This window comes from Barbus barbus, assembly GCF_936440315.1.
Source record: "Barbus barbus genome assembly, chromosome: 12".
Taxonomy (NCBI): Eukaryota; Metazoa; Chordata; class Actinopteri; order Cypriniformes; family Cyprinidae; genus Barbus; species Barbus barbus.
Genome location: NC_136740.1, coordinates 33,116,422 through 33,132,152, shown reverse-complemented (window position 1 = coordinate 33,132,152; position 15,731 = coordinate 33,116,422). Strand labels below are relative to the sequence as shown.

At 44.1% G+C, this 15,731-nt stretch overlaps 1 protein-coding gene across 1 annotated transcript; it reads left to right on the top strand.

Moving 5' to 3' along the window:
- The first annotated feature begins 5,201 nt into the window (after positions 1–5,201).
- LOC306878238 (uncharacterized protein) lies at positions 5,202–10,791 on the top strand. Its single transcript, XM_079430455.1, has 4 exons — positions 5,202–5,437; positions 7,895–8,701; positions 9,712–9,747; positions 10,038–10,791. Exons 1-4 carry the CDS (start codon positions 5,350–5,352, stop codon positions 10,085–10,087), a joined length of 981 nt encoding a protein of 326 aa, XP_079286581.1. The 5' UTR covers positions 5,202–5,349; the 3' UTR covers positions 10,088–10,791.
- Positions 10,792–15,731: the final 4,940 nt, after the last annotated feature.

The following is a 15,731-nucleotide window of genomic DNA, read 5'->3' as shown; positions in this document are numbered from 1 at the left end:
AAATCTTCAACCTGCTATCTTGACACACTTCCCACAACCTTTTTCAAAAATGTGCTTAACTGTTTAGAAGCTGATCTCTTAGAAGTGGTGAACGCCTCACTTCTTTCTGGGACTTTTCCAAACTCCCTTAAAACTGCAGTTGTTAAGCCCCTTCTGAAAAAGCGCAATCTTGATAACACCATGTTGAGCAACTATAGACCCATATCAAATCTTCCTTTCATAGGTAAGATAATTGAAAAGGTAGTTTCTAATCAGCTGAACAACTACTTAAAGTCAAATGGATACCTGGACAATTTTCAATCTGGTTTCCGAGCACATCACAGCACAGAGACAGAACTCGTTAAGATAATAAATGATATTCGCGTCAATTCTGATTCTGGCAAAATATCAGTGCTGGTACTACTAGATCTTAGTGCTGCGTTTGACACTGTCGATCATAACATACTTTTAGAGAGACTGGAAAACTGGGTCGGGCTTTCTGGGATGGCACTCAAATGGTTCAGATCATACTTAGAAGGGAGAGGTTATTATGTGAGTATAGGAGAGCATACGTCTAAGTGGACGGCCATGACATGTGGAGTCCCACAAGGCTCAATTCTTGCACCGCTCTTGTTTAACCTGTATATGCTCCCACTAAGTCAGATAATGAGGAAGAACCAAATTGCCTATCACAGCTATGCTGATGATACCCAGATTTACCTAGCCTTATCTCCAAATGACTACAGCCCCTTTGACTCCCTCTGCCAATGCATTGATGAAATTAACAGTTGGATGTGCCAGAACTTTCTTCAGTTAAACAAGGAGAAAACTGAAATCATTGCATTTGGAAACAAAGATGAAGTTCTCAAGGTGAATGCATACCTTGACTCTAGGGGTCAAACAACTAAAAATCAAGTCAGAAATCTTGGGGTGATTCTGGAGACAGACCTTAGTTTCAGTAGTCATGTCAAAGCAGTAACTAAATCCGCATACTATCACCTCAAAAATATTGCACGAATTAGATGTTTTGTTTCCAATCAAGACTTGGAGAAACTTGTTCATGCCTTTATCACCAGCAGGGTGGATTACTGTAATGGTCTCCTCACCGGCCTTCCCAAGAAGACCATTAGACAACTGCAGCTCATCCAGAACGCTGCTGCCAGGATTCTGACTAGAACCAGAAAATCTGAGCATATCACACCAGTCCTCAAGTCCTTACACTGGCTTCCAGTTACATTTAGGATTGATTTTAAAGTACTTTTACTCGTTTATAAGTCACTCAATGGCCCAGGACCTAAATATATTGCTGATATGCTCACTGAATATAAACCAAACAGACCACTCAGATCATTAGGATCGAGTCAGTTAGAAATACCAAGGGTTCACACAAAACAAGGGGAGTCTGCTTTTAGCTATTATGCAGCCCGCAGTTGGAACCAGCTTCCAGAAGAGATCAGATGTGCTAAAACATTAGCCACATTTAAATCAAGACTCAAAACTCATCTGTTTAACTGTGCATTTGTTGAATGAGCACTGTGCTATATGTCCGAACTGACTGCAATACATTTTATGTATAATCATTTTCTTTAAATTTATTTTAAATCATTTTCTATATCATTTTAAAATTCTTTGTTTTTATTATTTTTATTTCCATGTTTTTATTGATTTTAATGTCTATTTCACTTTCTTTTATGTAAAGCACTTTGAATTACCACTGTGTATGAAATGTGCTATATAAATAAACTTGCCTTGCCTTGCCTTGCCTTGCAGGCGGCGCTTGATGACGTCGACTGGGACATGTTCCGGGCGAGTTCTTCTGACGTCAGCGAGTTCACGGATGTAGCATTAAGCTTCGTAAACACGCTAACCGAGCAAGCTACAGAAACAATAACGATAAGGACATTCTCCAATCAAAAACCGTGGGTGGACAGAACAATCCGTGCCGCGGTTAACACACGCACCGCCGCTTACAATGAGGCTCTTCTGTCTGGGAATACGAGCGAGTACAAAGCATCGTGCTATGCTCTCCGACGCGCAGTAAGAGCCGCCAAACACAGATACAGAGAGAGAATTGAGTCTCATTTCCAGCTCAACGACTCTCGACGGATGTGGCAGGGACTGAGGACCATCTGTGACTTCGGAAACAAATCCTCCGCGGAGGTGAGAGCAGATCCGTTGCTGGCCGACGAGTTAAACATCTTCTACGGCCGCTTCGATGGCAACGGCGGCGGCGCATCTCTGCCGACCAGCGCGTCTGGAAGCAACAGGCAGAGCAGCGATGATCCTGTAATCACCGTGTCGGAGGATGAGGTTCGGAGGGCGCTAAAGAGAGTGAACGTCAGGAAAGCAGCCGGACCTGATGGGATAACCGGCCGTGTTCTGAGGTCCTGCGCCGATCAGCTCGCTGGTTTGTTCACTTCTATCTTTAATGAGTCCCTTGCTACCGCCGTGGTTCCCACCTCATTCAAAAAATCCATCATTATCCCTGTGCCAAAGAACAATAAACCCTCTTGCCTGAATGACTATCGCCCAGTTGCCCTCACATCTATAGTCATGAAGGTTTTTGAGAGACTTGTAAAGAGCCACATTTGCTCCTCCATCCCTGATACTCTGGACCCTCTTCAGTTTGCCTATCGCCCAAACAGATCCACGGACGATGCCATTTCTCACGTTCTCCACTCTTCCCTCACACACTTGGATAGCAACAATGGAAATTATGTAAGGCTGCTATTCATTGACTATAGCTCAGCTTTCAACACTATAGTCCCCATCAAGCTGGCTTCTAAACTCACAGACCTCGGCCTAAACTCCTCACTCTGTGACTGGATTCAAGACTTCCTCACCGGCAGACCTCAAGTGGTGAAAGTTGGCCAGTTCACCTCAAACTCCATCACTCTGAACATAGGAGCCCCACAGGGCTGTGTCCTGAGTCCCCTGCTCTACTCTCTCTACACGCATGACTGCGTGTCCTCTCACAGCTCCACATCTATTGTCAAATTCGCTGATGATACTGTGGTTCTGGGCCTCATCTCCAACAACGATGAGACCGCATACTTGGACGAGGTAGAGAGACTCACATCATGGTGCCAGGACAACTGTCTCTCTCTGAATGTGAGCAAAACTAAAGAGCTGATCATGGACTTCAGGAAGAGACAGCAGCAGCCCTACTCTCCTCTTATGATCAGTGGGACCCCTGTGGAGAGGGTGAGCAGCTTCAAGTACCTCGGTGTAAACATCTCCGAGAACCTGACTTGGACTACACACATCCAAACACAGGTAAAGAAAGCCAGGCAAAGACTGTACCATCTGCGACAGCTGAGGAAATTCAGGGTCTCACCAGCAATCCTGAAAACTTTCTATTCAGGGACCATAGAAAGCGTATTGACTCAGTGCATCTCAGTGTGGTATGGAAACAGCTCCAATCAGGACTGCAAAGCACTACAGAGAGTTGTGCGCTTAGCTGAGCGCATCTCAGGGTCTGCTCTCCCCTCTCTGCAGGACATCTACCTCAAACGCTGCAAAAATAGAGCTGTCAAAATAATCAAGGACTCTAATCACCCTGGTAACCAGCTATTCACTTTGCTTCCATCTGGTAAGCGCTTCCGTAGCCTGATGGCAAAAACTGAGAGACTTAGGAGGAGCTTCTTCCCCCAGGCCATCAGGCTCCTAAACTCTAACTCTGTGTCATAACATCACTTGACTCCATGTAAATATCACCATATCAATAAGCTATTCATAATTTTTCTCTACCTCATATTGCTGCTATTATATACCCTGTACAACTTTTTTGCACATTATTTTGCACATTCCTCTTAGTACTATTTAAGTCAACAACATACTGACCTGCACATTTATATTTATATTTTTTATCTATCTTTTTATTTTATTTTATTCTTTTATTTTATTTTATTTTTTTAATTTTTTTCTACTTTTCTTCTTCTTAATATTTGTATTCTATATAATTGCACTGTCCTTGGAGCGGACCTGACCTACATTTCACTGCTGGTTATACTCTGTATAATTGTGTATGTGACAAATAAAACTCTTGAATCTTGAAACATTTTCTTATATTGATTTTATTTCTTACTCCTTAACAGTTCATTGGGCTCTTAATGATTTAATCTGTGCCATCATTGGAATATCTGAAGGCCATGGTTTCTCCATCACTCATCATTAGAACCCATTGGCTCTCGATTCTGACTTGTGCTTGCTCTTATGAAAAAGCACCATAGTTCTTAACTAAAGCATTTGTTATAATAAGGCTAGCCTATTAATCATTACCAGGCCAATAATGACTTTTTTTATTAATCTATATTGCATTTGTTATGAGAAACAATAGCCTTTAGAAACAATAGCTACAACATGCCACAGTTGTAATATAAATCTTTAGGGAAAAATCTATTCCCTTAACAGATTATCTGTTATAAATTCTACAAGTTAGACTAAATTTACCACACTATATAAGCCTACAATAAAACGTGATAAATTATAGTAAAGGTGGTCATGAGAAGTTTAAAAATATTTAATGTTATGTTAGTGCTGGTGCAATATTATCTGTTCTCCTCTTTTCATCAGTCTTTTTAGTTTATGCCTTTTTTTAGATAATGTTCGACTTTCTACATAGCATTTTAAAGTGGCAGTTTCTCAATAGATCCAAATATATCGCACAGAGTATAGATCGCAGAATTAAAATAGATCGCATATTTTACCATAAGCTTCACGATAGGAATGGCTCGCGCAAATCTTCTCACACTTCTGAGCGCGCTGGTGAACGCGCACAGAGTATAGGGTTATTCGCGCGCAGCTCGTGCACAATTAAAAGAACTGCACTTCAGTCATATTGTGCTGATAAGCGCTCCGATCGGTTCGTACGTGACGTTTGTGCTTATAAAAGCGCCGAAGGCGCGGTTAAAATAATTAATAAATAGCCTGATTCTAGGTTTCCATTAACCGTGGTATAAATATCGGGGGGGTTGAACTTGCTAGTTTTGGTTATTGGGGGGGTTACCAACTACGCCCCTGATCATATATGAAAATTAGGAAAAAACAGTGCTTTATTCGCCAATGTTTTATGCGATATTCCAGTTTTGCGCATAAATTTAATTCGAATCTGTGGATGGAAACATATAGTGTGTATAGATTTTCTTGGAATTTACAGTGTTTCAGGTGATTATTCAGATGCAGGCACGAACAGCGCATGCGCGTCAGCTCCAGCGCGTCTCATTCCGCTCGCGTCTGTTTGACAGGAACATAGGCGGCATATTCAGCGCTTAGCACTGAAGAGCGCTATTTAAATAATAATAATAAAAAAAAAGTTGAAAAACTCCAGGAAATTTTGCTTGCAGACAGAGCTCGAGTGGTTCGGTCAGGATGGGCTGCTCATCTTCCAGCACACAGGCGCTCGCGCAGGAGAACCGACCGCGCGTCAAAGCGGAGGACGCGAACGGAGAAACTCTGCGTAAGTCATTTCACACACACCGCTATTAAACTAAATCAGTTTGATAAAAGCTTGTCCTAATGATATTTTCAAACCTGTGCATGAGTTACTGACAATGCCAAACGCTCTTTAATTATTGCAACTCATATCCTACATATGCAAGGTTATGTTTGTGTCTGTCCAGCTGTTGTCTGTGAGTTTGGGCTGTATGTAGGATCCCTAAACAGATGATGGATATGAGGACAGACACATGCAGCCCCAGGCATCGATCTGTTTCTCTGGTCTGACCAGTCCTCTGTGTTTCCAGATCATTTTCACATCGGTGCTTCCATTGAGCACAGAGAGACTCGCTCCGTGAGATGTAGTCGTTGCTTTACCCTGTTTATCTGAACACTGTCTGCATCATGATGGCATGTTTCTGTGGCCTGTTTTCTCTTGTTTCTCTCATAGGTTTGTGTCGTTGTGTAAAGTTCACACACAATATGAAAACTGATACAAACTCTCACAGAGAGGAATACTGTCCATTCATTTGAGAAAGCAGCTGAGATGATCACAGAATTCATTTCACATGTTCTGAGAGTAAACCTTCACACCAGATCCAGCGCTGGGTTTCAGGAGCGGCACAACTCCAAAAAACTTGAGCGTGATGCAAACACACTCCTCAGGCTCTGACACTGAAGATGGACTGTGTGTGTGTGTGTGTGTGAGAGAGAGAGAGAGAGAGAGAGATCCTCATGTTTGAGTAAGTTCAGGATCAAAGCTTGGCTCATGGTTAGATTTATGGTTTTGGAGGAGAGGGTTTGGGTTTAGTGTAGGCATTAAGCAAGGCAAGAAGGTTCATTTAACATGGATTAAAATACATAATGAGGGAAAACAAGAATGAAAGGGCATCAAATAATACAGCACCTGTTGAGAGAGATTTGATGGACTAGCGATGACCGCGGTCGGACTGATGACTGATGTGTGTTTGAGCGTCTCTGGTGGCTCTGCTGCTGATGACGTGTTCATGCGTACAAACACACTAAGTCTCCACATGGACAGAGAGGGACATATTGTTCAGTGTTAGTCTGTTCACTGTTTGCTCTAGAGTCTGTCATCTTTGGCTGCTGTCTCTCCTCAGCGCCGCTGACCATCAGGAAATTACTTTTTCATCACAGCATTTGAGGAAAGGAGCTCTGAACAGGGCAAAACCTCCAGGCGTGCTTGATGCTTTGTGAGTGTGTGTGTAATTTGACACACATTGTTCCATCACACACACACAAAATATAAAACCAGGTTTCTAAACTGAAATTGCTTGAGTTTTTGGAAATGGAGATTGTTTCATCGTGCAGCTTTCATTTCTCACACAGCTGACTGGAGAATGATCATTTCCATGGACTGGACAGCAGGATGTTCTTCTCTCTCTGTCAGTCCAGAATCAGTGGCGAGTCTCAAACCTGAACCACCAGTCTAGAAATCAAAAATCAAAATCTCAATGTAATATAATGATGATTTATTATAAACTATATTTGCCTTTCCAGAGTTAGGTATGGTGTTCTGGTATTCAGTATGCAAATATGACGGTGACGTCATCGCTGTTGGTTAGAATGTTAATGCTGTTATAACTGTGACTTTCAAACTCCACAATTATGAAAGATTATAAAAAACAAATAGAAAGCATATACCTAAGAAGTAATTTTGTACTGAAATGACCTGAATGAAATATGTGTGATAAAGCATTTGAAGTGTGAAGACGAACAGGAAACAGTAGACACTCAATATGCTGCTGTTCTGAGTGTTTCTGCTGGTCTCCATGAGAGCATCTTCCATGATGCTTCATTAGTGTTTGTGTAAAGATAAATATTAACCATTTCAGTGAGGCAGGAATGTGTGTTTTTAATTATTTACTCATTGCTATAGTACGTGTTTCTGAGTTCAGCTAAAGTGCTACCGATCATTGAACATGTCAGCGCTTGCTGATTTGTGTTTGTCATAACCCTGACAGAGGTGTGTGTGTGTGTGTGTGTCTGTAGATGATGAATTACGCACAGCTGAACTTCTGCTTGGCATAAAGTCATGTACTCATGTCGTGACCAGAATGCTATAAAATCCTCCAATCAAACTGAAACATTTTTCAAGGGAAAACAAATTATCTGGGATGTGCTTAGAATTTTGCTGTACAGACCATATACAATGGATTTGACTCTGATATGATTTTTGCTGCTTGTATGAAGAAAAGCACATCTATATTTTCTCAGGGGTTTGATGAAAAACTAAATAATTCTGTTGAGAAGCATCTTCAGATCCATGTGGCCTGAGCTTATTTTTTTACCTAAAGATATTGCTTTAGGCACAATTTACAGAGTGGGTCAAGAAAACTGAGTTATTTAGCTTATTTACACTAAAAGAAAACATTTATTCTGATGACAGACAATTATGTTTGCATTTTTAACGCATGTAAATAAACTTTATTTCCTCTCTGCTTGTGTTTTTTGCCAGTCTCTCGTAATGGGCTTGTAGCAGAAGATGTCGAGGCTATCTCAGATCAGATGCAGTTGCCAGTTCAAAGCGCTCTGCTGGATGAGCTGGGTCCTGGACCGGGCGAGACGGTGGAGGCCTCAGCAGCAGAGCAGACAGCGGTCAGCGCTAGTGATGCTCCTCTGGAGGGGAAAGATCCAGCAGATGTTCCTGCTGCTTCAGAACCTACTGACTCCACGTCTGCAGAACCCTCTCTAGCTGTGGAACCTGCATCAGATCTCACCACCGCTCCAGAAGACCCCTCAGACGCCAGCTCGGAGCCCACTCTGGAGCAAGCAGACACGGCTCCTGAAGCCAAGCCAGCCGCAGCTCAAGAACCAGTTCCAGTGGAGCTCCCTCCAAATGTAGAGACAGCTCCGGTGGAACCCGGCCCGAATGTAGAATCAGCTCCAGAACCCACTACAGTGGAGCGAAGCCCTGCTCCAGAACTCACTGTGTCTGAGCCTGTCCCGAGTGCAGAACCAGCTCCTGCTGAGGAACCGACTGTCTCTCTAGAACCAGTTGCAGTGGAACCGAGCCCAGCTCCAGAATCAGCTCCGGCTCCAGAACCCACGGTTGAAGAACAGAGTTCAGTTCCAGAACCAGCTATAGTGGAACCAAGCCCAGCTCCAGAATTAGCTGTGGCTCCAGAACCCACAGCTGAGGAACCAAGTTCAGCTCCAGAACCAGTTGCAGTAAAACCGAGTTCAGCTCCAGAACCCTCGGTGGAGGCAGCAGCGGTCACACAGTCTGCAGAGGAGAACGCGACCTGCGCAGACACTCCAGAGGGTAATGCATGGAAACGTGGGCAGATCAGCTCTAGAAATCCAGAAATGAGCACTGATTAATAACACAGTTCACATCTGCAGCAGCAACAAGCTCTATTTTAAATGTTTCTGATCACTTTAGACCAAAGCCTCAGATTACAGGATGCTTGAGTAGTAAAATAAAGCTCTGGTCACTACACATACTGTAGTAAGCAGTACATAACCAGTGCTGGGTAACAGAACAGAGATTGAGTAGAGTTCACTGCAGTCTAGACAAAGACAAAGTCTAGACACAGAACATGTCACCGTTTTCTTCACATCTGCACTGTACACAACAGCCTCTTGCTGACTCTTTGTCGCTCTTTGTGTCGTGCCAAAAACCACAATAATCGTGTGCTCTGTTGCCTCAGATTGTGTCAGATGAGCGCTTCGCATGTCCTGCAGTGACGGCAGCGGTTCGTGACACACAGCGCTGGGTCGTTAGACAGAACTGCTTAATACAAGCTTGAAGGATAATCAGTATTAATACTTCTGTTCTGATACAGACATTTATAAATATGAGCTAATGAACGAATGTGCAGGCATGTGTGAGGGAGACTCTGAATTCACTATATGGGTGTTCATGTGCTTTTCTCTGATTTATTTGAGCTGAATCAGCATTTTAACGCTCGCACACACCCTGACAAACACAACATGTAGAAGGACAACAAACCTAGTGCAGGTAAAGCTCTCAGACCAAACGTCTCGTGAAACACGAGTTATGGTCAGTGTAGCAGGTTTAACTACAGAGACGGACGGGCGGATGGTACTAGACTTCTTAAAGAGCTGAAGATTTTTGACCATTCAGAAGACATGTAGTGTCAAAGAGATGCAGTATGGTGCATATTTATATTCCAGTTTATGAGAACATAATATAAAGTCAAACAAGTATGAAACAGCGAAGCATGCCATAATTTCATCAGCTCACAGAGACGAATACTGTGCTGTTCACAGACAGAAATATCAGCAGCACGTTTCTTGTGTGTGTTTCAGGAGCCGTCGGTGAGGAGATCGCAGCAGACGCAGCTGGTGAGACGCTTCTGCAGGGGTCAGAGGTCAAACCCTCAAACTGCAGTTTTTAGCTCATTGTCTTCACACTGCATCCAATGCTTTCTGCTAAAAACATCTGGAGATGAATGAGCAAATACAGCTCTTGTGTGAATCATGAGCATTTATAGTTATTAATATGGTATAGAAGCGGTTTCCTTTTTTACGGAAGGGAGTTTTGTGGCTCTCATTTGTATATCATGATGCTGTTTTATTGGAATGAAATAAACGCAAGCTCTTTTATGATAACCTTTGCTTTTGTTTTTCCGTAGTCGGTGAAGATGGCATTGATCTGCTGAAATCCACAGAACCTGAAGATTGATGTCAGTGTGTTCATGTGTCACTGTAAGATGTGCCTTTTATCTAAGCAGACGTAAGGGTTTGGGCTTCACATACGTTTGTACATAAATTAGTGTTTCTAAGTAGGGTTAGCATCATTAGCATTGTTGTTAAAAGCCACAGAAATACCTTTGAGAGCGCGGGTCCCGAGGGGGTCCGGCCGAGCGTGGGACGAAATCATGTCCTCATCTCCAACACAACAGCAATATTAACTCACCTGAACAAACATTAGCCAAAGCTCTAATAACTGTGAATCAACCAAATTATGCTTAATAACGTGTCTTTTAATGAGACAGAAGGGATTCGTCTCTTTTATGTATTTAGTGCATGTTGCACCTCAGAATGCAGATGCAAAGCAGTTTGACTCTTTACTCTTTACTTAATCAATGACAGAAAGGCAAACTGTAGTATACTAATCAGTAGTGTATGTTGTTGGGTTATTTTAGTACGGTTTGTGGTGATTCCAGAGCACTAGTTAACCTCATCTGATCAGCTTCAAATCTGTGACATCCTGAAGGAAAGCAGTTACTCAGCGAATCATATCAGTGCATGAAAACATGAAAGTTGAGCTCTTTGTAAAAAAAATAAATCAAGCTTGTAATGGACTGACATGATCTCTACACATCTCCTGTATGTCTTTTTTACATTTATATGTGCACAGAATAAATACAGTTACCGTTACTAATAAAATCATTTTGTAGTGATTTCTCTTCTATAATCAGCGTGTGGATGTCTGGGGTCTTAAATACTGCAGAACACTGCAGCTGATCTCACAGTAAAACTAGTGACAGACACACAGAAATGAGTCGACTCAATCAACTGTAACTGCTGCTTGTGACACACACACTCTCTCTCTCTCTCTCTCTCTCACACACACACACACACACTCTCTCTCTCTCTTACACACACACACACACACAGTCACGAGTCTGTTCTGTTTTTGCCATGTTTTCCATTGACCCAGTTTCCCCGATTAGTTAATTAGCTCCTCACCTGTTTCTGTTCTCCCTTACTGATGACCTGCATTTAAAGCCTGTGTTCTCCCCAGTCTGATTGTCTGCTATTGTATGTGTTACACTATTGCTATCGCCTTGAGTAAAGCCTTTTGTTTTGATATACCTGCCTCGTCCTGTTTTGCTTCCCTTCGTGGGGCGAACCGTAACAGAATAGCAGACCGAAACAGTTTTTTTGCGGCGTTATTCTTTTGCTTCTTTTTTGCTTTTTTTTTCTCTCCCTCTCTCCCGGAATGGATCCTGCCATGCTACTCCTGTGCCTGGAGCAGAAGGACCGTTCGCTGGTGGAACACACCAAGGACTTCATCAACCTGGCGTGCCTTACCCGCTTCGAAGACCGCTCGCTCTGTGTTTTCTACATTGCCAACCTGAGCGAGCGGTGTAAGGCACACCTGCCAGCGAACGGTCCCAAGGAGAATTTTGCCGCTTGCGTGGAGTGGGTGCTGGAGAATAATGATCTGTTTATCTTCGGTGACCCTGCTGAGGACAGCTCGAGTCCCACTCCCGATCCAGAGCCCAGCCAGCCCTCACCATCTCGCTGCACGGAGGTTTCGCCAGAGCCCACCGCAGTCACAGAGCCCGAGCCGGCCGCGCGGATAGAGCCATCACCACGGAGAGTGACAGAGCCACTCATCGCCCCGGAGACCGAACTCGACGCGACTGACCAGGTGTGTGAGCCGGCAACATCGTGCGTCGTGGGAGTCTTAGTGGAGATCGAGGGAATGGATAAATCCCCAGCCCACACATCTACCACTGAGTGTGAGCAACCGCTGGCTTCTGGAGACCTTTTTGAGGAACTGTTGGGCTTCTTTGAAGAGGATCTGATTGGGAGGCATTACCCAGCCCGGTATCTCCTGTGTCTCCGCTGGTTCCGTCCAGCCCTGAATCTCCTGTGCCTCCGCTGGTTCCGTCCAGCTCGAATCCTCCCGTGTTCCCTCCCAGCCTCCCTCTCCTCGATACCAGTCAGCTAGCCCATCAGTCCCTCCTCAGCCACATCTGGAAGACCCCTCAGCTCACCCTCAGCACGCCATGCCCGGTGGATCGGTTGAGATTCGGGTCTCCCTGCAATCTGCCACCTCGGGTTGGAGGATCCCCAGTCTTCACCTCCAGCCTGCGAGACCCGGACTCCACCTCGGCCCTCCGATCCATCGGCTCCACCTTGGCTCGTGGCTCCCTCATCTCCACCGTGGCCCCTCACTCCACCAGCTCCGCCGGGCTCCCTCGTCCCTCCGGCTCCGCCTTGGTCAGTCGTCCCCCTGCCTACTCCACGGAATTCCATTCCTCTGGCTCCGTCGGGTTCCTCCCTCCCTCTGGCTCCACCGTTGTCCTCTGTCACTCCGGCTCCACCGCGTCACTCGGGATCCCCGCCTCCGCCTCTCTCGCCTGAGCCGCCGGCTCCGCCGTGGCCCTCCAGCCCATCTGTGTCACCCTGGCTCTGTGGCTGCTCTGCTCCATCCTGGGCTCCTTCTCCACCGGCGTCATCTCCGGCAGTCGGTCCCATGGTGTCGGTGATCCCATCCCCACCATGGCTCCTCCCGCCATCGACTCCGCCGTGGGCCGCCATCCTGGCTGGCCTCTGGACTGCCATCTGGCTTCCCCTGCTCCGGGCTCCTCCTTGGCTCCTCCCACCCTCCACTCCCCCTTGGACGAATGTTTTTGTTTTTTCCTGCTCCCTATTGCCCGGATCCCTCCTACTCCATGCCCGCCTCCTGAACCTCCACCCTCCCTCCTCTGTTGGTCTGCATTTTTCGGTGCGAGGACGCACCGTTCCGGGAGGCGGTGAACTGTCACGAGTCTGTTCTGTTTTTGCCATGTTTTCCATTGACCCAGTTTCCCTGATTAGTTAATTAGCTCCTCATCTGTTTCTGTTCTCCCTTAATGATGACCTGCATTTAAAGCCTGTGTTCTCCCCAGTCTGATTGTCTGCTATTGTATGTGTTACACTATTGCTATCGCCTTGAGTAAAGCCTTTTGTTTTGATATACCTGCCTCGTCCTGTTTTGCTTCCCTTCGTGGGGCGAACCGTAACACACATGTTGTTTTTTGTGGTTTATGGGGACTCTCCATAGGCGTAATGGTTTTTATTCTGAACAAACTGTGTGTGCTATTGCCCTACACCAACCCTACACCTAAACTTAGCCCTCACAGGAGACTTGTGCATTTTTAAATTTTCAAAAAAACACCATTTAGTATGTTTTTTTTTTTTTTTAAAGCCGTTTGAATTACGGGGACATAGGCAGTGTCCTCATAAACCACCTTCATATTGTAATACCTCTGTCATACCCATGTCATTATACAAATTTGTGTCCTCATAAACCACATAAACATGCGCACACACACACACACACACACACGCACACACACTCTCTCTCTCTCTCTCTCTCACACACACACACACACACACACTCTCTCTCTCTCTCTCTCTCTCTCTCACACACACACACACACACACTCACTCACACACACACACACACACACTCTCTCTCACACACACGCTCTCTCTCACACACACTCTCTCTCTCTCACACTCTCTCTCTCACACACACACACACACTCTCTCTCTCTCACACACACACACACACACACTCTCTCTCTCACACACACACACTCTCTCTCACACACACACACACACACACACACATTGAAAATAATTCAGATGTCATAAAAATTATCCCATGCAACTCGTTCTGTATTCCAAGTGTTCTTAAGGCATATGGTAGGGTTTGCTGAGAAACAAATTGTAACAAAATGTAATCTATTAAGCAAAAAACTCCAGTCATCGCATTCATACAAGTGTGCAGCAGTTTGCACTAGCGCGCCTAGGAAAAGCACACAAGAGAGTCATTTTGAAGCATCAAGTGAAACACAAAACTTTCTTTACTGAGGTGAATATCTCTGTGACAGTCAAAACAGCTTAGAATGTGCACAAAGAGCTCTCCATCTGTAATCACTAAAAGCTGTCACTCACTACAGTTCATCGCGATCTCATGATGTTCTGTTAATAAGCTCTCTGCACTGCACAAGGAATCTCTTATTTACATCTTATCTACACTTTGTTATAATGAGAGGCTTTGCAAGCTTACAGAACTCAGCACCTGACAAGAACTCAGTGTTTTGAGCGGTGAGCACTGGTGTCAAAAGTATTCACATTCATTTACATTTATTCATTTAGCTGACGCTTTTATCCAAAGCGACTTACAATTGCTATATATGTCAGAGGTCGCACGCCTCTGGAGCAACTAGGGGTTAAGTGTCTTGCTCAGGGACACATTGGTGTCTCACAGTGGATTCGAACCCGGGTCTCTCACACCAAAGGCATGTGTCTTATCCACTGCGCCATCACCACCCCGCCATTCATTACTCAAGTAGAAGTATAAATACTAGGGTTTAAAAAGACTTCTGTAGAAGTTGAAGTATCAACTCAAGTTTTTTACTCAAGTAAAAGTGTAAAAGTACTGGTTTCAAAACTACTTAAAGTATAAAAGTAAAAGTAATGGAAGGAAAAAAATGCTATTAAGGACAAAAGCTTAGGCCGCGGCATAAAAAGCGAAAAAAGATTCGTTCATTTTGCTGAACAAGACTCAAAGGTCCGAGTCGGTAAAATGATCCGAACTTCCCATCACTAGTCTGGATCCGGGTGACTGCAGTGACCATCTGATCTGGATACAGTCTGGATCTGGATGGCTACGGTGACCTCGGAATAAGAAAGAAAGACTAATATTAGTGTAGATTCCATTCTTCTAACGATGTAACAAGTACATCAGGTGTTTTGGGAAGTGTTCCCGGTTCCAGTTGACTTAATGCAGCCTAACAATCCTTTAACAGACTTGAATTATAGAAATGTGATAGTGTATTATGTGTAAACCAGGTTAAAGAGATGGGTCTTTAATCTAGATTTAAACTGACAGAGTGTGTCTGTCTCCCGAACAGTGTTAGGTAGATTGTTCCAGAGTTTGGGAGCTAAATAGGAAAAGGATCTGCCGTCTGCAGTTGATTTTGATATTCTAGGTATTATCAAATGGCCAGAGTTTTGAGATCGCAGCGGACGTGAAGGACTATAATGTGATAAGAGCTCGCTCAAATACTGAGGAGCCAAACCATTCAGGGCTTTATAGGTAATTAGCAAGATCTTAAAATGTATACAATGTTTAATAGGGAGCCAGTGCAGTGTTGACAGAACCGGGCTAATGTGGTCATACTTCCTGGTTCTAGTAAGAACTCCAGCTGCTGCATTTTGAACCAGCTGGAGTTTGTTTATTAAATGTGCAGAGCAACCACCCAATAAAGCATTACAATAATCTAACCTCGAGGTCATGAATGCATGAATTAATGTTTCTGCATTTGACATTGAGAGCATAGGTCGTAATTTAGATATATTTTTAAGATGGAAAAATGCAGTTTTACAAATGCTAGAAACATGTTTTTTGAAGGAAAGATTGCTATCAAAAAGTACGCCTAGGTTCCTAACTGATGACAAAGAATTTAGAGAAACAGTCATCAAGTATTAGACAGTGATCTAGGTTATTACATGCAAAAGTATTTGGTCCAATAATTAACACCTCTGTTTTTTCAGAATTTAGCAGTAAGAAATTGCTAGTCATCCAGTTTTTGATA

Excerpts from the sequence above, each read along its gene's own strand:
- LOC306878238 (XM_079430455.1), top strand. The coding sequence starts at position 5,350 with ATGGGCTGCTCATCTTCCAGCACACAGGCGCTCGCGCAGGAGAACCGA. Across the intron at positions 5,438-7,894 it reads CGCGAACGGAGAAACTCTGC|TCTCTCGTAATGGGCTTGTA; the intron begins GTAAGTCATTTC and ends GTTTTTTGCCAG. Across the intron at positions 9,748-10,037 it reads GATCGCAGCAGACGCAGCTG|TCGGTGAAGATGGCATTGAT; the intron begins GTGAGACGCTTC and ends GTTTTTCCGTAG.